The 25,308-nt window shown below is 41.2% G+C and overlaps 1 protein-coding gene across 3 annotated transcripts in view; it reads left to right on the forward strand.

Moving 5' to 3' along the window:
* Positions 1–25,308, forward strand: part of LOC137377286 (anoctamin-9-like) — a 178,331-nt gene that overhangs the window by 51,388 nt on the left and 101,635 nt on the right. For all 3 annotated transcript variants that reach the window (XM_068046833.1, XM_068046832.1, XM_068046836.1), the window contains exons 4-6: positions 256–392; positions 2,889–2,953; positions 21,744–21,808. In XM_068046833.1, coding sequence (XP_067902934.1) covers positions 256–392; positions 2,889–2,953; positions 21,744–21,808 — 267 coding nt within the window. The remainder of the gene's footprint in view (positions 1–255; positions 393–2,888; positions 2,954–21,743; positions 21,809–25,308) is intronic.

Here is a 25,308-nt window from a genome sequence, read left to right on the forward strand (position 1 = left end):
ACTCTAAACTAGTAGCTAAGGGATCCAATCTTCCAAAACCCTTCTCATAGTTCACCAGATCCTTTGTGGACACCACGAAGATACATGATAACGTTCAATGGAGGATAATAGCAGGATGCAGGTGTGACATTGTGGATTCAGACAGCAGAATTCACTGTTTAAGTAATTTGTATATTTAAAAAAAAATGATATCTGAAGTGTAAAAAAAAAATGAGCCAATTTAAAAAAATCATAAACAGTTTTCTTCCATCCCAGAAAAAAGAAGATGACCACAATTTGTACTTTGGAATTCAAGCCCATAAAGAGATCTTTGATAAATACTTGCAGCACCTAAACATTTCTGAAAGAAGACATAATGATACCAGACTGGACACAATTTCAGAATCAACCAGGTACTGATGTTATTTGAGTATGGTACAGTTATTTAAATTCTCTTGACAGTTAACCAAGTATGCAAGACCCTTCAGATACCATTCAGCAAATTCTGGGATTCTTTTGCCATATGGAATTGAACAGTGCATAACATAGAAAAGGGTCATAAAATGGTTACAGCACAGAATGAGGCTATTCAGCCTGTCAGGCTCTCTGCAAGAGCAAATCAGCTAGTTCCACCCCTCTGCCTTTTCCGTGTAGCCCTGAAAATCTTTTTTCTTCAAATAATTATCCAATTCCCTTTTGAAAGCCACAATTGAATCTGCCTCCACCACACTCTCAGGCAGTGCATTTCAAATCTTACGTAAAAAATGTTTTTCCTTCTGTCGCCTCTGGTTCTTTTGCCAATCACTTTAAATTGGTACTTTCTGGTTCTTGACCCTTCCACCAATAGGAACAGATTCTCCCTATCTACTCTGTTCAGATGTCTTTTCATTTTGAATACCTCATTAAATATTCTCGTCATCTCTTTTCCACGACAGACCTAGCTACTCCAACCTATCTATGAAACTGAAATTCCTCATCCCTGGAACCAGTCTCTTGAATCTTGTTTGCATCCTCTCCAATGGAGAACATGGAGTTAAGCTAACAATGGTAACACCCCACTTCCTGCCCCAACCTTCATAAAAATGATCATTGAACAGATCATTTAAGAGTACCTATCCCTTCTACGTATGTATGTAATATTGAATATAGATTGTGCCACTGGTAAACTTCACTGTCTTTAAGGCTTCTGATCACTCAACCTGTACTGCATTTGAAATTAGTAGAGGATCTCAAAAGGTCTACTCCCTCTATACTAAAGGGTTTTAAACTTAATTAAGTCATTGGGATCTTTGTATGACCATTTCCACCCCACAAATGTTATTGTAATTGGGACGTCCCCTCTCACAATCTATATATGTAGTCGTGTTGATCACTAAGGATCCTTTTCCATTTCTCATTCATATGGATGAGGCTATTGGGAAACCACCCCTCACATATATACACACATGCAGTTGAGTATGAAGATTGATTAATGGGGAATCTCATACACTGTAATGGGCTGATTATTTTAGCATTATAAACTGATAAAACCTTGAGGTCCTCATCATCAAGGGGTAAATAACTGAGCAGTAAGTGTGTTGGACATACGAATGACGAGTGGGCACAGATTTAAAGTATTTGGTAAGAGAAGCAAAAGTAACATGAGGAAAAACTTTTTCATGCAGCAAGTAGTTAGGGTCTGGAATGCACTGCCTGAGAGTGTGGTAGAGGTAGGTTTGACTGAAACATTCAAAAGGGAATTGGACTGTGATATGAGAGAGAAGAATGTGCAAGGTTACGGGGAGAAGGTGGGGGAATGGAACTGAGTGAATTGCTCTTCTGGATAGCCGGTGCAGACACAATGTGTCAAATGGCCTCCTTCTGCACTGTAACAATTTTGTGATTGTGATTAAGAAATAACTCATGACAATTTAGTGATTAGTGTGATGAAATCCGCGGTTTTGCTGGACTATTACTGGAGCGTGTGTGAGCTGTTATCTGAACAGATGACTTGTTGAATGTTCTGTTAGGTGCACTGTCCCTGGTTTCAAAGCTTGTTTTTTTGAAAGACTCTAACTGAGAGGAATACTAAAATTTCAGGTTTCTGGGGAAACAGAAACTGGTTGGAACCAGAAAAAAAAAACACAGCCTTTCCAACTCAGATCACACAGGAGACCAGTGCAGGCAGGCAGAAGGAAGTGAAGGCTGGATACAAGAGCTGTTTCTGTTACTTAAGAGTAACTAATTAACCATAGCCAGTGACAGGGTTGTCACTGAAGGGCTTGGATAAAGGTAATACAGGTGGATCCATGCCATCAAAGCTGTCATGAGCAGAGCTGAGAAAGTGCTGGAGGAGAGTGCCATTTTGGGGAAGACCATACCCATGGAGTTTGAGTGGAAGGGGAACTGCTGTCTGATGAGAATTGGTGGCTGCAACTTGGAATAAAGGAACTAAAGAGCTACCTGAGGAAGTTCAGAGCTTTGAAGGACTTTGTGGCTGTAATTGTTGCTAAATATGCTGAGTGGACTGCCCGGTAAATTTGTCAGATCTAATCTTTGTTGTATCTGATAGTTAATGTGTAATTTGTAATATACATGTGTATATAGACTGTGATCTGTCTGTTAATTCACAATTAATTTATAATTATTTTGGTTTGATAAAGTAAAAGTTATAAAACTGAAATCTTGTCCACTTATTTTTTTTATTGAGATCATTTTGTAAATTTGGTTCCTTTTGGTTTGTTGACCTCCACGGGGTTCATAACACTAGAAAGTGAATAATTAGTAAATAATGAAAGAGCCAGGTAGAGAATGAGAGATGGTTAATCTTTTATAAAGAAATATCCTGCATTTGCTACTTTTTCAAAAATGTGAGATACTGGCCAAGCCTACTGCCCAAAGCTAACGTGTTAACTTTCTGTTCATTACAGAATTCGAATCATAAATTTCATTCTTTGGAAGACAAGGTATTCAACGGATGATGGAAATGACAATGGTAATCAAGATATATTTAACAATAAGCAGACAGTCTGTATGATAAACCGATTTCCATAGGAAAGAACAATAGATACGTTTGTCCATTCTAAAGTTATGGAAACTGTTTTAACTCTAGAATTAACCATAATCTTCAAAATTCTATCCTAATCCATGATTTTTGGCATGGCCATTTTCCATTTCTCACCTCCTTGTCAATGTTACATACTTAGAACCATAGAATGGAAGGAGGCCATTCGGCCCGTCATGTCTCTGCTGGCTCTCTGAAAGAGCAACTCACCTAATGCCATTATCCCATCTTCTCCAGAAATCCCTGCGCATTCATCCTTTTTAGATAATAATCCAATTCCCTCTTGAATGCCTTGATTGAACCAGCCTCCACCACACTCTCAGGCAGTGCATTTCAGATCCTAACCACTTGCTGTGTGAAAAAGTATTTCCTCATGTTGCCATTGCTTCTTTTGCCAATTGCCTTAAATCTGTGCCATCTGGTTCTCAATCCTTCCACGAGTGGGAAGTTTCTCCCTATCTACTCTGTCCAGACCCTCATGATTTTGAAAACCCATGTCAAATCTCCTCAGCCTTCTCTTCAAGGAAACCAGTTCCAACTTCTCCGATCTATCTAGGTGACTGAAGTTCCTCATCCCTGGAACCATTCTCGTGAATCTTTTCTGCACCCTCTCTAACACTTCCACATCGTTCCAGAACTGGATGCAATACTGCAGTTGAGGCTGAACCAGTGTTTATACAGGTTTAACATAACTTCCTTGCTTTTGTACTCTACGTCCCTATTGATAAAGCCTAGGATGCTGGAATTCTGTTCTTGGAAAATGTTAGTGTTTCTGTAAACTTGCAAACAAGTTACCACATTTTTGTTTTGAATTATCTAGTTTCTCTCATTGTTGTACCTGTGCTATAGATGGTAATTATTCAGTGACTTTTATTCCTTGGGGCTCTGTTCTCTCACTCTGTTTCTTCTTTATATCAATTATGCATTCAGTCTTGATCAATCTCTTGTTTATGAGTCTGTTCCTCAACTGCCTTTAGGTCACATGCCCTTAGTACATTTTAATTTTAGCCTTCAAAAATATGCGGCTTTGGGTGATATGGGAAGTAACAATGTTAAGAATTTCCAGCACAACCCTAACATGCCTAGAACCCACCCTTGCCATTTTAATGGACTCAGACAAGAGGTTGGCAAACCAAGTCCTCTCAGGAGGTGGGTCAGTCATTTAAGAAGCTCGGGCTTCCATTTTAACAAGCATCACTAAAAATGACTAGTTTTATATTCTATGGGTCACTTAAGGATGGGAGCTTAACTTATTTCTCCAGATGTAATTTTTAAAAATATTTTATTTTCCCTTAAAACATTCTCAACTTTTGGGTGTTTCATCGTAGTACTTAACTCCAACACATGAAAACTAGCATCAGGTCTAGTCTGAGTTCACAACCAGTTTAGTTGACCAATCAAGCTTCTCAATTGCCCTGTCGCTTCTTTAGATATATCATCATCTTTCTGTGATGACCAAGCACGATTAACTGGGATGGGAGTATCACTCTCTAAATAGGATTATTCATTTGTTATTCCAGACCTACTCTGCTTAATATCTAAACCAATATATTTGAAACCCCACAAGCCTGACTCAAAATCTTACTTTCTACTCTAATCTTGTTAATAACACATTTCTCAAATTCTGTAGTACCACCCCATAAGAAATCGTCAACGTGCATCATGAAGATGCCTATAAGTTTCCCTTTATGATATCAATAAAACATTGCGAGATCTGTTTTCAGTTGAACACAACCAATTTTCAGAAAAGCAGATCTCACCGAGAAATACCACACCCTGGAAGCATCATTAAATTAAGGCCATAGACACATTTGTTTAGTTTCTATAGTTTTCCTTCTGCATCTGCTGCCTCTTTAGGCAGTTTCAGAAACACTTCTCTCTGAAAAGTATCACCCTGCAGAAACATGGCTTTTATGTCAATTGATCTACATTCCTATGAATATGTGGCCAAAAGAGCTGAAACGATTTGCAAGATTATTTTTCCAGCTTTAGGAGAGTCCAGTTTAACATCGGTATCACCCAGCCGCTATTCAAAACCCCTCACAACTCACCTCGTGTTAGCCTTATAAGCCCCATCTGCAAGGACATTTTCAGTACAAATCCATTTATGTGACAAAGCTGACTGTCCCTTATCTGGTACCTCAGAATAAACACCAAACTCCAACTCTCTAACTCCTTTTATTTGTCTCTCTTAAGTTATCCTCAAGTTTATTGGCAGCTACCAAAGCTTCACGGTCATGAGGACTTTTGCTTCTAGTTCTATTGCGAGACTGTTTTCAGCCTTCATTTTACTGTGTAATCTGTTCAAACTATGGCCTCTACCAGCACTTTGATGTCTTCTGGGACTGCTATGGTAAGATCTCCCTCTTGCGCGATCGGAGACTCTTTCTCCAGTACATGCGTGCTTCCTCGCTAGACCCCTCAGGAATATACGTCACCTGAGTACCTGCCCGGGACAATTGGCCTGTGAATGTTATAGTTCTGTCCTGTGCGTCGTCATTGTTCACATTACCACTATCCAACCCTTGATCTACTGTATTCTGTCCCTCAGGACCTTCATCACAAAACACATGAGCATTTGAGGTACAAGGTACCTCATTTCCTTCTATCAGTTGCTCAGATTCTGAGATTTTGTAATCAATCCCGATTTATTTTCTTTCTTTCTTTCTTTCTTACGATTAATCATGAGGAATGAACCTTAATAGTTTGATGTCCATGTTTGAAAGCTGCTGTCTTACCATCATGACCTATTACCTTACCAGGACCTTTCCATTTCCTATGACTCTCTCTTTTATAATACACCAAATCTCCTGAATTAAATTCTGTCTTAGATGGCCTTTACAATGTCTCAGAGATCTCTGAGACCTCAGCCTTGATGAAAGCCAGTTTCCCTGCATGCAAAGCATTCAAATGTGCAGAAAAATTGTAGTACCTTCTACAGCAGGAGGACTGTCACACAGCACAGAAGACAATTTGGGATTTCGCACATAGACCAATTGATAGGGACTATACCCTCCAAACATCTGAAGTGAACTCTTTGTATGAACATCCCATGCCAGGGCAGTAGTCAACTTGCAGTTTGGTTGGTCAGCTAAGATTTTATGCAGCATATCATCAGCATTTCATCGATCCTTCCACAAAGTCCATTGCTGAATGGACTTTCAGCTGCAGTATTCATGACCATAATGCTCATGTTTACACACGTCTCTGAACTCGTCATTAGCAAATTCCCTTCCATTATCATTCAGAAACTTAGTTGGTGCCCCCATGTCAGGTCTCTAGTCATTTCTCCATGATTTTATCTGTAATCACTCTTTTGTCCTTGCTATGTATTATTGTAGAAAGACTACATCTGGTTGCCAGATCTATAAAATTTAGAATGAAAATATTTCTGACTTTGTCCCATACCTTTATATCCATGGAAACTACCTTATTAAAGTCACATGCCAATGGAAAGCTTACAAAAGAACGTGACGGCATCCTCCAATACGTTTTACAGATTTCACACCTTTCACTAATGACTTCTATTATCCTCATAGATCCTTCATCACCCACATCTGCATCCTTTAGCAGGGTTTTTAATCTTTGACAAGAAGGATGAGCAAATTGTCTGTCTAACTTTAAGACAATTAGCTTGTTTTTCCTCTCTGATTCTTATCATCTGATGCCATTAATACTTCTCTAACACTCTGACTAGAACCATCAAGTTTTGTTAAGGGGATACAATAATGCCCTGATTGGGTAAACTGCAAATCCACTGACTTTCCAAAAACAATTGTCTTATCATGCTCCATATCAAGTTTCAGTTAAGCCTTTTTCATAGAAGATTTACTCAACAGTAAAGGTATCTCACTAGAGACTACAGATTAACTGATAAAATGGCTTACTCCAGCTATTTTACATGGAATTACAACTCTCTTTAGTGACTTGTTGTCAATACCAAACCCAAAGTAAGTAGTACCTTTATACTCTTTAACCTTGTGTCAATCATCACTACTGAATGCATTCAGATAATATTTTAATCAATCTGCTCCAGATACTGTCGACATGCAAGCACTATCTAACACAGCACAGTTGAATGAATCTGCAACTAACGCATTCATTACAGGACTAAAACTCCTTATGACTAATTCAATTTGTTCAGATTCATCAGTATCTTCCTCTTCTGCCTCCAAAATTCTCTGTGTTATGTGTCATTCTGAGAACCCTGCCTCTCTGCTTTGGGCAGTTCATTGCATAATGATACTTCAAGTCACACCTGAAGCACCTATTAACTGTTCCTTGGGCGTTCATGGAATTAATTCGCCTATTTTTGCTGTTCTAATTCTGTCCTCTGCTGTATTAGGCAGACCTGCTAAAGGTGCTTTCATCCTCATTCCTCCTGCCTTTAACTTTTTCATTGTACTGGTGCCTGTGCCCAGTATCTGGACCATTTTGAAATCCGACAATCATTGAGTCCTCCATTCTTTGTGCCACTGCAGAATGTCCCATTTGTTCTACCAAGACTGCAGGAAATGACTGTTACCCCAGAACTTTTTTTAAGGCAGCAGACATCTGATCCAACAGGGAGTCTTTTTCCAGGAACCAAACCCCAGTTAGAACCAGGAGCCTGTCCATATATGACACCCTAGCACAATCTGTTGTGTTATTGCTTTTATGTAGCAATATGGTACCAAACAATCTTAAGTTGAGTGGTTGTAAAACTGTGGGTTCTTTATTTGTAGAGCAACATATTTACAAGAGAGCTCTGTCTTATACGACTAGGTACCTTGCTCAACTCCAACCAACTGATCACATGCTGAATGACATCACTTCCTGTAATGTTGTGTGGAGTACTTACATTGTTAAAGTGATATCGCAACATCGTCCGTTCCTAAAATGGAAATATACATTAATCTATGTACATAATGAAATGAAATGACTTTGAAAAATATTTATGCATGCATTGACTCTAATGTTCTTTAATCAAGTGTCTCTGAACAGTACATTGACTTGACTTGATCTTGTCACAGTGTAGCTTGATGGAGAACTGGACCTATCAGCTTTCTTTGCTTAACTTTTGTGTGTATTCTGACAGTCATCCTGTGCTCGATTGTTACGCTGGTTATTTTCTCTTGCTATGTTCTGCAGATCTGAGTGTGATTCTGTTTTTGATTAGGGTTGTCAGCTAGTTCTCTTAGCTGACTTCAATTTCTTCTTAACATTGCTGCGTTGGGGGTGGTTACTTCATAAGATCTTGGTTCATTGCAGACTTTGGACACTTCTGCAGGGAACCACACTTCTACTCTGCCCTATCTATAACAGTGGGAATTCCACACTCATATGCTTGTGGTGCATCATCTTCATCCTTTCTTGTTTTGCTAGGAGCCTATTTTGTATTGAGGAGGATTTCATAAGATGGTGACTTGGAAGCATTATTTTAACCTGTCTTCCATATATGATTTCTGCAGGGGATGGCAGCCCTGTGTCGATTGGTGTCACCGTCAGGTGTAACATGGCTATATGTGGATCCTGTTTTATTTCATGACACTTTACAATCAATGATTTGACTGTATGTACCATTCTCTCTGCTAGGCCACTCAACCTAGGGTAATGCAGTGAAGAAGTGACATGATTTACACCCCATCTCCTGCCCGGTTCAGAATGGTTTGGCAATGTACTGCAGACCATTATCCGATACTATCATTACCGGGGACCAAACAAGTTGAAAGTTGCACTGATAGTATTGACCTGATACGCTTGAAGCTTCCCTTTATCGATGTATTACCAAAAGATTATAGTAGTAATAGGTGACTAAAGTGTAATCGTCACCTTTGATTGTGAAGAGATCGGTGGCTATCCTTGACCAAGGATGTGATGGCATGTCATAAGGAAGGAGCGGCTCTTTATGCTGGCATGGTTGGTGTTTCTGGCAAGCATCACATGACTTTACCATTTGCTTAGTTCATACCTGGCCAGTAGACGGTCGCGTGTGCAAGTCTCTTAGACTTCTCAACACCTTTATGGCCGATATGTAACTAAGAGAGGATGTCAGGGCAAAGCCTTTGAAGTTAACACTGCTAGAAATGCCCAACTCATCCTGGTATGACCAGAAAGTATGAGCTCCACAGGAACCTCTTTTATGCTGTCAGGCCATCCTTTAATAATGAGTTGCCATAGTGTCTTCAAGACTGGGCCATTTGAGGTTTCTTCCCATAATTCTTCATGCTTCTTCTGCCTGAAACGCATCAAATCGATCTGGTATACATCCTCTAGCTCAATGTCAATCTGGATATCTAGTGGAACATCTTCACACTTTCTGGGATTAGGTAATCTGCTTAAAGCATCAGAGGTCACCATGAGATTCCCTGGCTTGTATTTGACTTCGCAGTCATATCCTTGCACTTTTATCAACAGCCTTTGCAGCTGGGGACGCATGCTTGTGTGTGGCTTCTGCCAGATCATCGCTAATGGTTTATGACCTGTTTCAACCACAAAGTGTTTCCCTAACAGAAAAGTGTGAAACCTTGTGATTCCAACCACCAGTGCTAGTGTTTCTCTTTCTATGTTGAAATAGTTGGCCTGTGTGGGGGATTAGCTTTTTGAACCGAAAGCTATTGGTCATCCATCCTGCAACAAACATGCTGTCAGGCCTTTTTGCGAGGCATCTACTTCGAGAATGGTATCCTTGTTGAGATCATAGTACTGCAAACATGCATTGATTGATAATGACTGCTTCATCAAATCGTGTGCATGCTGGTGGTCCTCAAGCCACAGAAATGGTGTTTCCTTTCTGAGGAGTTTCCGTTGAATTGAAGACTTCTCAGAGAAACTTAAAATGTAAGGAGCTAAGAAATTGAAGACACTGAGACATCTTTGCAAATATTCTTTGTCTGTGGGCATGCATAGACTGAATAGCCTCTATCTTGCTGGGATCTGGTCTTCTGCCTCTGTCTGACTAAATGGAGCCAAATAAGTTAATGTGCCTTATGTTTCTGGCATATTTCTTACTGTTAAATACAAGGCCCGCTTTCCTTGGCTCTTTCCATCAGGATATGTAAATTCCTGTCATATTCTTCTTTTGTGGTGCCCACAACTTTGATATCATCAGCGATACATGTACACCCTGGCACATTTTCTGTAATGCGATCCATGCATTCAAAGAAATCCTGGCTTACTGATAAGCCAAACGGTAGGCTCAAGAAGCGAAATCACCCAAAGGAGTCCTGAAAGTTGTCAACTCTTGTGAAATTTCGGAGAGATGGACCTACCAGTACCTGTGCTTTGCATTTAGTTTCGATAAAACTTGGCCTTTGTGAAGTTCAGATTCAGTTCTTCAAATGTGGGGATTTTGTGTGGACAGCATTTCAAGCCTTGTCGGATGGCTTCTCCTTTGAAACTTCCCAATTTGTCAAAACAGTTTGGGTACATTTTTTTGTAAATTTTCGATGGACTTGATAGGGTGGAACCTGTTCTGGTCACGTGTCTTTGGCACACTACTTTATTCCATGGATCATTATGATTTGAAGCTCGCTACATGCTGGCAGGCCTGCAACTGGACCATCTATGTCAATGATGTAGAAAACCTGTGACCGAACAGAGGTAACATACCTGCACCTCAGACCCAGAGTACCTACACAGTTGGTCAATGTACCATTGTATGCGATGAGTCTTGTCTTTGTTGGTTGCATCATGGCTTTCCATCTCACCAGTTACATATTCTTCACTTTCCAATTAGGCACACTACAGCCTGCCGGACTGAACATTGAGTTCAATAATTTCAATATTTTCAAAAAGTTCAATAGTTTGTTCAGTTTACTTACCCACTGTTTTTTTTTTATGTTTGTACTTGCGGCTGTTCAATTTTCAGTCCGTTAACACCCTATCTGTACTAATGCTTTGTCTTTCAACACACCATTAACATATTGTTTGCCTTTGCTCCATGACCTTCTGGTCAGCTATTCTGTGACCTTGTCCCATCAACACCTTCTCTTTTGTTATCTCTTGCCCCGGCTTTACTTGCTTATAACCTTTCACATTTCTAATATTTGCCAGTTCTGAAGAAGGGTCACTGACCTGAAGCATTAACTCTGCTTCTCTCTCCACAGATGCTGCCAGACCTGCTGAGCATTTCTTGTCTTTATTACATATTCACTATTTGCAGCAGCAAAATGTTTGCACTTGCCCTGCATTGACTTGAGCCGCAACGTATGTTGACCACTTTTCCCTGGGAACACTATATCAACAGTTGTGAATGCTTTCTTTGTGTAACCTCATCCATTTGGTGTGTCAGTATTACTGTGTGGAAGGTTTTCTCACCTTCAGTGCCCTGCATGCTACTTAGATCACTGTCAATCTCATGGACATGTCTGCATTTGATTTGTATTTTTGGCAGATATATCCCTGTTTCCTCCACCAGGTGATGTCTGATTCTTATCATGTCATGGTCTGCTATGACTCCTGGCCAGTTTTCCATTATTGGAGCTTCTGACAGCTTTGCCCAGTGCCCTTTCTTGCCACACACCTTGCAGTTGTCCATGAAGGTGGGGCAATTTCTTGGTTGGTGGATCAGGCTGAACTTGCCACGTATCTTGCTGGTTATCTCACCTATAGTTGTAGTACCGTGCCTGCATGCACTGCCAACTTGCAGCAATTGCTTCAAACTTCCTGCCTTCTCTTGGGAGACTTTCAACATCATACTCTTTTTACTTGTCTAGTATCACTTTTTTGAAAAGCTTCTATCGGGATAGACAAAATCACCTACTCCATAATGCACTCTGATAATTCCACTTTTGAGAAGTCACAGAGGTTGCCTTTCTCTTGGCACCTGCTCACGAATAGGTCAATAGTCTCTCTTGATTGCTACCTGTGTGTCATCAGCTCTAGGCGGTGAATTCTGAAACTAATCCTGACCTTAAGCTGGTCCTCTAATGTAGACCATAGTCTTGCTGGGTCCTTCTGCTCCACTTCAGAAAGTCCCGAATATTAATCCGGTGTAGCCCATCATCACCGATTGCTATTTTTATTTTGACCCTTTGTTTTTCCAGCTCTGTTGGGCCAGATCCAAAAAACACAACTCCAGCTGTTATTTAAAAAGTTGAAACTCATGGAGGAGGTCTTGGGCTTTCCAATTCCTGGAAGAATATTTAGTGGAACTGGTGCCAAATAAATTCCCAATGTCAAAAATGCAGCTGGAACTTTCCCGTTTAAATTGCAGCCTCTTTTTTTTACTGGGGCCTTTCCCTGAAGGGAAAAAAAAACTTGCAGGTCTACTGTTTCTGCAGCGCGAGGTCTGACCATGTCCAGCACAGGCTTTTTTGCCTGCAATTGGGGAGGCTCCGCCCACGAAGCTCTAACAGCAGGAAAACACCAGGCAAGTAATGGTGATGCCAATCTGCAACCTCGACAAGAACCAACCTTACTCACTGTTTCCGAGCATGATTCCACCTGATTTCTGCTGTTTCTTTCCATCCACCGCGAATCTGAACAACCTCCTTCATGTACTCACTGAGCACCCACTTTATGCAAGGCCATCGAACTTGCCCATGCCGAATTGCCACCGTCCTTGACAATGAATTGTGCTGCCTGTCTGTGTTGGACTACAACGGGAGAGATTGCTGGTCTCAATGTCCTGCCCAAGATCGCTGCTCCCTGAGAGTACTATTCCTGAGCTTCTCTGTAGTAGTTTTACCTTGGAGCTGTGACCTTTCCTGCACATCGCTATCACCATGTTGCGAATGGTGTGCTGCTTTAGAGGCCATATGCTGCCGCAATGTTGTGGAGGGTGTGATGCTTCAGAGATCACACGCTGCTACCATGTCAAGGATGGTGTGCTTGAAAGTCAAAAATCTTCAGAAACCATACGCGTTATGCCTTTAATATTGCAATAAGGTGCAAACAAGCTTAAGTTGAGTGGTTGTAAAACTGTGTGTTCTTTATTTGTAGAGTAACACATTTACAGGAGAGTTCTACTTACACGTGTGACTAGGTGTTTTACTCAACTCCAACTAACTGATCACATGCTGAATGACATCACTTCCTGTGATATTGTGTGGAGTCCTAACATTGTTAAAGTGATAACACAAGTATTACTAGTTCACAGGACACCAGTCTGGTGTATATTGAGTCTTTATTGAAACTGATTGTAAAGGCTGCCCCCAGTCAGAGTACTGCTTGGTACAGGTCACAAGACTACAGCAAGCCAGGAGGCTCATTGGTACAGTATTGCATTTTTATCCCAAACCTCCTCCTTTTCATACAAAAAAATGTGCAAGCATTATCATTGACACTGTGAGTTGCCCAAGTTACCCACTATGCACACAACTGTTCTCGTGCATTAGTAGTTCGTCATTCTTGTCAGCCTTACCCTGTGCTTTCATCTGATTCTTTGTTTCTTTTCTGTGGCTTCCTGCGGCTTTTAGCACCTCTGACCATTTCTGTGGACTTTGTTCTGTAGCTGTGCTTCTAAACAGCTCTTCAACACTCACCTCAGCTCCACTTCTGACACCATATTACATGCTCACAGGACACCACTCTGGTGTATATTGAGTCTTTATTGAAACTGACTATAATGGCTGCCCCAGTCAGAGTACCTCATCGTAGAGGTCACATGACTATGGCAAACTAGGAGGCATATTGGTACAGTATTGCATTTCTATCCCAAACAACAAGCCAGCAATTTAAATGCTAGCACTGAACTAGGGATCTCCAAATTGAATTTCCTTAATCTTCTATACAGTCTGCTAAAGTCCATGATACATTTCTCCATTGAACAGCCATCTGTTTTCCAAAATTTACCAAAGTCTGACCATGCCTCATAGACTTTTAATAGATCATCTTTCTTGTAAACCTCATCCAAGAATTCTAACAGAAGATCAAACCTTCATCAGTATCCAAACGACGAGCATTCAGTTCACAAAATACTTCACTTCTGATTTTACTTTTGGTAGGAAGTGACAACGCCATGGCCATACCTTGTTTCCTGTTTGGTAGGGACATAACCTGTATCCATATATCCAGGTCATTCTTCCATTGGTCATATGGTTCTGACTCAGAACATTGGAGGATAATCATACCCTGACAATTTACACTTGCTTTCTGCCATTTTTTACAATAGTCACTGGGATTTTAGTTTTCTATGTGAAAAAAAAATTCTTAGTTTCCAACCTTCACTAGCATGCCCCACCTCAACACCATGCTCTACCCACTCACCCCCAAGGTCTCTTGTCGAACCCCCCCACCACCACGACTAAACCCACATGCTCCTGGGTGCAGCCTTGTGCTATAACCCATGAAATTGGAAGATGAAATTTAACGTGGAGAAGAGTGAAGTAATATATTTTAGAAGAGTGAGGATACGTACTCAATAACACAATTTTAAGGGGTTGCAGGAACAGAGAGACCATGGAGTTTATGTACACAATTCTTTGAGGGTGACAAGTTGATAAAGCTATTTAGAAAAGCATACGGGATACTTTGCTTTTTAAATAGAGTTTCTTCTAGCACTTTCTTCTCACCCGTCCACAGGATACAAAAAAAACTTGTCATCTGAAAAGAGATACTTCTCTCACCACTAGCCTCTAATTTCTCTTTCCATTACAATCTTCTGTCTGTATCTGGTTTATCTATACTATTAAATGCCATTGCTTCCCTAAACTTCAGTTTCTTGTTTCTTCATCACATGCATACTTATTTTGTTGCTATTAAGATTCATCTCGCTTTCTTTGATTTCGATTCATTCTTCCCTAAGATCTCAAAATGTATCCTTATCTCCCCAAGTCTTTCCTTTGTCCTAGTCTAAAAACTCACATTTGGGTGAATTTTAACCTAAAAGGGAAGTTTGGATCATTGTTGGGTGTGGGTGTTAAAGTCTTCAAAATCTGTTTCCCAATCCAAAGGCGCCTCCAACCCACTCACTTCCAGCTTCAGCTGAGCCCAGAAGGTGAGCAGGCAGCCAACATGCCCCAAGAAGATGGATTGGTATGGTAAATGTGATAATGAAACTGTGAGCCTCATTGTCATTTAGGTTTTCAACTTTAAATGTGGTCGGCGGAGTTTCCTAAGCATCAGGAAATACGGCAGCTTCATTGAGGCAAGGACGTGCGGATTCAGGAGGTGATACCTTTACACCTACCTCCCCAATCCAGAAGCCTGCCTGAGAAGCCTCTGCGATCAGGCATCCACCCCACCCTCCTCACGACCTTAGGCCTGCAATCCCATCACGAAGCCTCTGACCTCCTCTGCCCCACCAGGCCTCCGATCACCCTCCAAGTCTCCGATTGTTCAACCCCCCAGGGATTGGCAGCCCAACCGATCGATGCCCCCAGTCCCCTGCACCCATCACTGACACCCCACCCCCCCCCACAACAAGCGACCCCTGGCATGGACCTACTTGGTCCTGCAGCCTCTCTCTCTCTCTGTGCAATCTTTCCCCACTTACTTCAGTTAACTCAGGGGAAATGCTTTTGAACAAATTTGTGTCTTCACAACACAAATCACAAATCCTTAGTGAGGAGAGTGGCACACATCAATGCTTGGATAGAAATTCTAGTTACTAAGCAAGTTTTTGAAGAAGATTGTTTAAAAAATAATTAGTATTGTGCATCAGAAGATTGTGGTGGAGTTCAACTTGGGTGCATTTATTTTAAATAAAGTGTTAGGAATTTGAAACTGTTTTCAATTTAATCTTTTCCTGCACTTGAAAACCTTTAAATTGTTTTATTTTTACTAAAATTGAGTTTTTAAAAAGCTGCATAAATATATCAGTGATTAATATTTATTATAAAGAAATTTTGGGGATTCTGACTTCATGTTGCAATATTATTTCAGTAAAGTTAGGGAAATAAACAACTAAACCTTAGCAGTTCTACTGGACATTGTGACATTTACACAAATTCTGATGTGGTGTTGTTTGCATCAGGGTAAATTTATTGTAATATAGACTAGGTTGAATTTATTTTAACCTCCATTCCTTGTTCACATTGTATTAATGTTAACAATTTCCTTCTAAAAGGTTCAATCTCAGGGAAACATGCTCGCACCTGCTTTCCAAATCTCTTTTGTGAATAAGTATTATTGATAAGACAAATGCTTTACTGACTACATAGAGGATGTAGGGTTACAGTACACAGTGAATAAAGGCTGTCAATTCACTCCCAATTCATTCACAATGGCTACTTTATAACTTCTATGTATGAATCTGGCATGAGCTTTCTGTAAGGATGTCTGCCCTAGGCAATATTCAAGAGCATGATAATCTATGTTGATAATGCAGGAACCAGGACTTTTTTTGTCCCAGTGCAGCATCTATATAAATGGTGCCAGGCTTCTGTACAAACAATATTCATATACCAATCTGCACGTGTCCCAACAGTTCAAGGGATCAGTATTGTGTCAGTAAATTGTCCTTCATTGGTAGGTTAGTGAATAGCACCTTCTTGCTTTGGGAAACCCTTTCCCAATCAAGCCTCTTTGCCTGAGTTTTCCCCCAACCCCATTGATCCCCTGCCCCTCTCCTCCCTGGGACTGACCAAACCCCCACTCCGGGGATTGACCCCCATTCCTGTCCCCATTGGCCCTCCCACCTATAAGATCACCTTCCCTCGCTCCCACTGTGCAGACTTACCTGGTCCTTTGGCCTTCACCGATCAGCTCCCCGCCTACCTGGAAGTCAAGTCTGTCGACCAGAGCGTGGAATTGATCAGTGATGTCACACACATAGAATTGTTACAACACAGAAGAAGAATATTCAACCCATAGTGTCTGTGCTGGCTCTCCTAAGGAGCAATTCACATACTGCCACTCCTCCGCCCCCTCCCCACATCCCTGAACATTCCCCCTTTTCAGATATTTAAAATATTTAGAAAATGTAGAATCATTTATGGCACATAAGGAAGCCACACTTAGCCTATCATGTCTGATCAGGCCAATAAATGAGGCACTCATTCTAATCCCATGTTCCAGCACTTGGTCCGTATCTCTGGAGTTTACGGGACTTCAGGTGCATATCCAGACACCTTTTAAATGAGTTGAGGGTTTCTGCCTCTACTGCCCCTTCAGGCAGTGAGTTCCAGACCCTGACCACCCTCTGGATGAAACTTTTTTCCTCATCTCCCCTTTAATCCTTCTACTAATCACTTTAAATCTATGCCCCCGAGTCAGTGATACCTCTGCTAAGGGAAATAAGTTCTTCGCATCCACTGTATCCAGGTCCCTCACAACCTTGTACACCTCAATCAAATCTCCCCTCAGCCTCCTCTGTTCCAAGGAAAACAACCCTAGCCTATCCAATCTTTCCTCATAGCTGCAATTTTCCAGTCCTGTCAACAATCCTCATAAATCTCCTCTATACCCTCTCTAGTGCAATTACATCCTTCTGTAATGGGTGACCAGAACTGCACACAGTTCTCAAGTTGTGGCCTAACTAATGTCATATATAGTTCCAGCATAACCTCCCTGTTATATTCTATGCCTCAGCTAATAAAGGAAAGTATTCTTCTTAACCACCTTAGCAATTTGTCCTGCTACCTTCAGGGATGTATGGACAAGCACTCCAAGTTCCCTCACTTCCTTTATACCTCTCAGTATTCTCCCATTTATTGTGTATTCCTTTGCCTTGTTAGACCTCCCAAATACATCACCTCACACTTCTCCGGGTTGAATTCCATTTGCAACTTTTCTGCCCACCTGACCGGTCCATTGATATCTTCCTGCAATCTACAGTTTCCCTCTTCACGATCAGTCTTGTGGTCAATTTTTGTGTCGTCTGCAAACTTCTTGATCATGCCCCCTACATTTAAGTCCAAATCATTAATAGATACCGCAAAAAGCAGAGGACCTAATACTGAGCCCTGCGGAACCCCACTGGAAACAGCCCTCCAGTCGCAAAACACCCGTCAACCATTACCCTTTGTTTCACCAGTCTGCCATATGGGACCTTATCAAAAGCCTTGCTCAAATCCATGTGGACCACATTAACTGCACTGCCATCATCAACCCTCCTCGTTACCTCCTCAAAAAAATTCAAGCAAGTTATTCAGACACATTCCCTCAACAAATCCATGCTGACTGTCCTTGATTACTCAGTGCCTTCCTAAGTGACAGTTTATCCTGTCTCTCAGAATTGATTCCAATAACACGCCCACTACCGAGGTTAGACTGACTGGCCTGTAATTATTTGGTCTATCCTTTGCTCTCTTTTTAAACAAAGATACAATGTTAGCAGTCCTCCAATTCTCTGGCACCATATGTGCATCCAGTGAAGATTGGAAAATGATGGTCAAAGCATCCGCTATTTTCTCCCTGGCTTCTTTTAACAGCCTGGGGTACATTTCATCCGTCCCTGGTGATTTATCCACTTTCAAGGATGCTAATCCCCTTAATACTTCCTCTCTCCCTATGTTTATAAACATCCAATATTTCACACTTGTCCTCCTTAACTACAATATCTGCATCATCTCCCTCTTTTGTGAAGATAGACGCAAACTTTTCATTAAGAACCGCACCCACATCTTCCAAAACTACACATAGGTGACCTTTTTGGTCTTTTATGGGACCTGCTCTTCCCTTAGTTATCCTCTTACTTTTAATGTATTGATAAAACATCTTTGGGTTCTCCTTGATTTTACTTGCTAATATTCTTTCATGCCCTCTCTTCACTTTCCTAATTTCCTTTTTGATTTTACCCCTGCACTTTATATAATCCTCTTGGCTTTCTGCAGTATTGAGCTCACAGTATCTGACATGAGCTTTCCTTTTCTGCCTTATCTTACCTTGTATGCTCCTTGACATCCAGGGGACTCCAGAATTGGCCTTTCCATCTTTTTTCATTGTGGAAACATGTTTACTCTGAACCTCTGGAATCCTCCTTTTCAATGCCTCCCACTGATTTACCTTCAAGTAGCTATTTGCAGTCCACTTTTGCTAAATCACACCTCAGCTTAGTAAAATTGGCCTTGCCCCAATTTAGAACATTAACTCCTGTTCTATCATTGTCTTTTTCCATAATATGTTAAAACTAACTGAATTATGATCACTACCCCCAAACTGCTTTCCCACTGCCACTCCTTCCACCTGCCCAGCTTCATTTCCTAAAACCAAGTCCAGAACCACACCCTCTCTTGTTGGACTTGCTACATACTGACTAACAAAGTTCTCCTGAATGCACTTCAAGAATTCTGTTCCCTCCATTCCTTTCACACTGAAACTATTCTAGTTAATAATGGGGGTGTTAAACTCTCCTAATTTTATTGCCCTGGTGTTTTTGCACTTCTCAGACATTTGCCTACATATTTGCTGTTCTATCTCCCTCCGACTGTTTCGGGGTCTACCACATTGTACAGAACTCCTAGTAGTGTGACTGCCCTTTTTTTGTTCCTTAGCTCAATTTTATGGTCTCATTTGATGAACTTTCTAATTATCATCCCTCCTCACAGCTGTAATTGTTTCTTCAACCAAAATTGCCAACCCCGCACCCCCCCTACCCCCGCTTCTTTTTTATCTCCCTCTCTAGCTCATCTCAAAGCCCTGTAACCATAAACGTTGAGCTGCCATTCCTGTCCCTCTTTCAACCATGTTTCTGTAATAGCTATGTTTCTATCTGTGCCTCAGCTCATCTGCTTTCTTTGCTATTCTTCTTGCATTGAAGCTTTTACCCTTGAGCACTGCCAAACTCTTATTAAAATTATTTTCTAACCTTTGTTTCCTCTGCCTTCCAGACTCATTCACTAATTTTCTGCCTTCCATTTCCATTTCTGATTTTGTCCCATCTGAATTCACCCTCAGGTTCCCATCCCCCTGCCAAACTAGTTTAAACCCTGCCCAACAGCACTAGCAAAACTCCCTGCAAGAATATTTGTCCCGAACCTGTTCAGGTGTAAACCGTCCATCTTGTACAGGTCCCTCCTCCTCCAGAACAGGTCCCGCTGTACCAGGATAAAGGCCTGCTCGGGTATGCAAATGAGACCCGATCCAAGCCCGACAGAACCCCATCCAATTCTGAGCCTGACCTGGCCCGAGTCCTTCCATTATTTCCCGCGCCCGCCCTGACCCGACCATCAGTAACCTACCTTCCGTTTTTCACTTTGTTCCTTACCTGCACAAGCTTAAAATAACTGTGACAAAATCACCTTTAAATTCCAAAAAGTAATTTAACATTAGAGTCCCTTACCTGAGGTGGTAATACAGCGTGTCCGAGCTGGCCTGACCCGACCCGAGCCCAACACATGTCGTCGGGTCCCATCTGGTTCGGGTTGGTTAGCAGGCCCTTACACCAGGAATCTAAAACCGTCCCTCCTGCACCATCTGTTCAGCCACGCATTCATCTGCTCTAACCTCCTATTTCTATGGTGACTAATGCATGGTACTGGAAATAATCCGGATATTATTACCTTTAAGGTCCTGCTTTTTAATGTCTTTCCTAACTCCTTAAAGTCTGCCCGCAGGACCTCATCCCTTTTTCTACCTCTGTCATTGGTACCGATATAGACCATGACCTCTGGCTGTTCACCCTCCCCCTCCAAAATGTTCTGTAACAGCTCAGTGACATCCATGACCCTGGCACCAGGGAGACAATATACCATCCTGGCTTCACATCTGCGGCTGCAAAAATGCCTGTCTGCTCCCTTAACTATAGAATCTCCTATTGCTATTGTTGTACCGGTCTTCCTTGCATCCCCCTGTAGAGTTGAGACACCTGTGGTGCCATTGACTTGGCTCTGGCTGCACCCCCCACAAATCAACCATCACCATCATCAGTATTCAGAACTGAATACTGGTTGGAGAATAGGACGCATCCAAAGGACTCCTACACTACCTGCCTGTTTCTTTATTGACTGTCTTGTGGTCACCCATTCCCTGTCTCCCTGTGTACCCTTAAGCTGCGGGGTGACCACATCTATAAATATGCTATCCACGAAGCTCTCACTCTCACAGATGCACCACACTGTCGACAGCTGCTGTTCAATTCTGAAACTCAGAGCTCCAGCTGCTGCAATTGGCGACACTTCCTGCACAAGTGGTTATCCAAGACACAGGAAGTGTCCTGGTGTTTCCACATTGTACAGGACGTAAACTCTTGAGATTGGAGCTTCCCTGCCATTACTTTATTTATTAACTAATAACCTTGTTACTGCTAATAAACCTTACTACTGGTAATAAACCTTACCAATGCTAATAAAGCTTTGCCAATAAACTTTACTATTATAATAAACCTTACTAATGCTGATGATTCATACTAATATTTAAAACACCTTACAATTACTAATAAATTATGAGTTTTGAAAGATAAATGAGCAAAATACTCACCCACTGATCACTTACCTGCTTTACTGTGATGTCACACCTCAAATTTTCTTTCCGAATTCAGGCCCTGGCTGGCTCCTGGTTCCAGCTTAGTCCCGCTGCTCTTGCTGTTTCTTGCCACAGCATGCAGGGGAATCTTGACTTTGGCTGAAATCTCTCCCCAGTTCCAGTGGGGCAAGTAAGTAAAAAGTCAGCCCTTGGTCTCACACTACTTGTTAATTTATTTCAATCTCTTAACTTTTTGAACCTTGGACATGTTATACACCAGAGGTATTGGTCCTTCACCCAGATATCTCAGTCCAATAATCCATACAGAAGGCAACCTGTGAGGAAAATTGGTTTGCAGCTGCTGGCAGTTATATAGGATGAGGTGGTTCATCACTGCATTGCTATTGGTAGCAACAGCACTGTTTCTTACCTAATGTTCTTTTTTCTCTCTTAGTTAAAAATTGTCTACGCAATTTACTGAATGATGGTACATTTAAAGCGATCTTCCCACTTCATGAGGTAAATACTAATCTTCATTCTGTTAGTGAAAGAAAGAACTTTCTTTATAGTGCCTTATCATGTGCAGTAACACTTTTGAAGTAGTTTTTTTTGTTTTGTAGACAAAAGCATAAGTCAATTTTGATATAGCAAGGTCCCACAACCAGGAAATGGGATGAATGATGACTCAATCTGTTTTTGATGGTGGTTGTTGAGGGATAAATATTGGAGAACTCCCACTCTTCTTCAAGAGCAGCAAGGATCTTTTACGTTCCCCTGAATGAGGAGACTGGGCCTTTGTTTCACATCTCATCTAAAGACTACAATCCCAACCAATGTTTCCTCTAAGTTGTGCAGCCGCACAGGCGAGGCATAAGGCTTTAAGTTACTACGCGAGTGTGGCCATGCAAAACAATTTATAGAGCCGAAGCACTTAAATGAATAGGCTGTGCACAGCAACAAAAAAAATTAGAGGAAACATTGCTGCCAACAATGCATTACTCCTTCAGTACTGCACTGAAGTGTCTGTCCATTATGTGTGCTGAAGTGAGATTTGAATCCATGACCTCCTGATGTGGATGCAAAAGTGCAACCATTGCCAAAGTAACACAACAGATTAATTACGGAGTTTCAGTTAAACCGTTTTAAGAACTTTACCACCTAACAATTAAAAAGGGTGCAACCTTAATTAATGGATTTACAAAACATTTTTTACCAGGTTTTAAAAGTGGAGCCATGCATAATCATACTATAATGCTATCCTGATATTTAGTCTTGTCCATTCCTACAAATACATTCTTTTTCATTTCATTCAATAAAGCCAAGCATAATCTGAAGACCACATTGAAAGAATTTTGTGTTGCTGTAGATACCTACAGCAGTCCACTGCAGTGGAGTTCTTCCTAATACCAATTATGCTTATTTTAGGTTGTTCTTGGTGTTACCATATTGCTTAGTACTGTGTAGTATTGGCAGCATACTGGAATTTCTCCCTGGTGAGGCCCTGTGATATGAACTGGCCTCACAAAAGTGGGCATGTGCTACAAAATTGGGAGCCTGATTCATCAGGCTCCTGACTTTGAGAGTGGTGATTTGCTACTGACATACAATACCACATTAAAATATTCAAAATACTCATTAAAGGTCCTACAGCGAGCTTTCAGTCCTGCAAGTCCTTGCCCACAGCAAAAGCCTTGCCCAAAGAATCTTGAAGAGATTACTTGCTGCAGCATATCTCGAAAAGCAAGAGAACGTTCTTGTGTCCCCTTGGCTGCATTTTGCTCTATGCTTGGTAGTTTGGCTGAGTTTTTAGGTTATTATACCCCAGGAGCACTTTTCTTCATTTGTTCTTGTTTTCTGCTGGTTTTGATATCACAGTGTACAAAAAGGTGAGCTTGCGTATTCTGGACGCACTACTTAATTTAAATGAGTGAGATAGTTCATGAGGTATCAACAAATAAAGATGGTGTGGATCCTGAGGTATTTTTCCCACATTTGTCTTTATCCTGAGCCTGCATATGGTCATGTCCAAGTGTTCCTGTCTTTGTCCCCTCCACTTCACAAGACAAAGCTGCCACAAAGTTTAGTTGTTTGCAGTAATGCAGCACATTAGGAACATCCAAATGAATACGCATCCTTCTCTCCTTGTAAGATGGAATGTCAAAACCAGAAGGAACCAAGAATAATGAAGAAAAGTGAATACATTTTGGATGGAGGAACAAGGAGAGGGAATATAAACTAAATGGCGCAATTTAAAAGGGTGCTGGAACAGAGAGACCTGGGGTTCACATACACAAATCTTTGAAGGTTGTAGGACAAGTTGATAAAGCTAATAGCCTTTATCTATATATTTTAACTTATATAAAGGTATAGGGATCCCTGGCTTTATAAATAGAGGCATAGAGTACAAAAACAAGGGAGCCACCTAAACTTTTATAAATTATTGGTTAGCTCCCAGCTAGGGGAAAATTTTGCAATGCTGTGGAGGAAGAGCAGGGAAGCAAGACTAATTGAACAGTTCCAATGGGCCAAATGACTTCTTGCTCTGCTGTATGATTCAGTGAAAATTATTGGTAGAACAAGAAACGCAAAATGAAGACCTGCTGAGCAAAATTGACTAATGCAAAACTGCACACAGTTGTGGCCTCACCAATGCCTTGTATAATTATAGTAAGACTTCTTTGTTCTTCTATTCCAATGCTTTTGTAACATGAGCTAACATACCATTTGCCTTCCTAATTGCATATTGTACCTGCATTTTAACTTTCTGTGATTCATGTACAAGGACACCAAGGTCCCTCTGAATGCAAATATTTCCTAGCCTCTCACCATTCAAAAAATATTCTGCTTTTTTATTTTTCCTACCAAAATGGATAACTTCATACATTGCCATCTTGTATTACATCTGGCATGTTGTTGCCCACTCACCCAACCAGTCACAAGAACATAATAGGAGGAGTAGGCCATACTTCCCCTTGAGCCTCATGACTGATCTGATCTTGACCTCAATTCCACTTTCCTCCCTGTTCCCATAACCCTTAACTCTCCTAAAGTTCAAGAATCTGTCTATGTCAGCCTTGAATATATTCAATGACTCAGCCTCCACAGTTCTCTAGGGTAGAGAATTTCAATGATTCAAAACCCTCTGAGAGAAGAACTTCCTTCTCATCTCTATCTTAAATGGGTGACCCCCTTACTCTGAAACTATGCCCCCTAGTTCTAGATTCCCCCATGAGAGGAAACATCCTCAGCATCTACCCTCTCAAGCCCCCTCAGAAACTTATGTTTCAATAAGATTACCTCTCATTTTTCTAAACTGCAATGAGTATAGGCCCTACCTGCTCAACCTTTCCTCATAAGACAACCCCTCATCCCAGGAATCAACCTAGTGAACCTTCTCTGAACTGCCTCCAATGTAAGTAAATCCCTACATAAATAAGACCAAAACTGTATGCAGTACTCTAGCTGTGGTCTCACCAATGCCCTGTACAGTCATAACAACACTTCCCTACTTTTATACTCCATTCCCCTTGCAATAAAGGCAAATTCCATTTGCTTTCCTTCCTAATTACTTGCTGTACCTGCAAGCTAACATTGTTTTATGTACATGGACATCCAGATCCTTTTGTACCACAGCATTCTGAAGATCCTCCTACCAAAATAGATAACCTCACATTTTCCTCCATCTGCCAAATATTTGCCCACTCGCTTAACCTATCTCTATCCCTTTGCAGACTCTTTGGGCTGGATTGTCAAAGCATAATGGGGGCAGGAACAGCTGTGAGCACAGTTTGAATATTGTGTTCTTGGAGGTCAGCACTGGGCCCTGCCGCCTGCGGAACGATGCTATTTTCAAAGGGCTGCCATGAGGGAGGGAACGGGTCAGATGGACACCTCCAATTAAGTGCATGTTGAACTTATAAAAGGGCTCATTAACAGGCTTGTCAGCAGCAGTGTACAATTTCTAATGGCTGGGAAGGGGAAGGAGCCTTGTGGGGAATATGACAGGTTGTGAAGATGCG

The sequence above is a fragment of the Heterodontus francisci genome, chromosome 14, assembly GCF_036365525.1.
Source record: "Heterodontus francisci isolate sHetFra1 chromosome 14, sHetFra1.hap1, whole genome shotgun sequence".
Lineage (NCBI taxonomy): Eukaryota > Metazoa > Chordata > Chondrichthyes > Heterodontiformes > Heterodontidae > Heterodontus > Heterodontus francisci.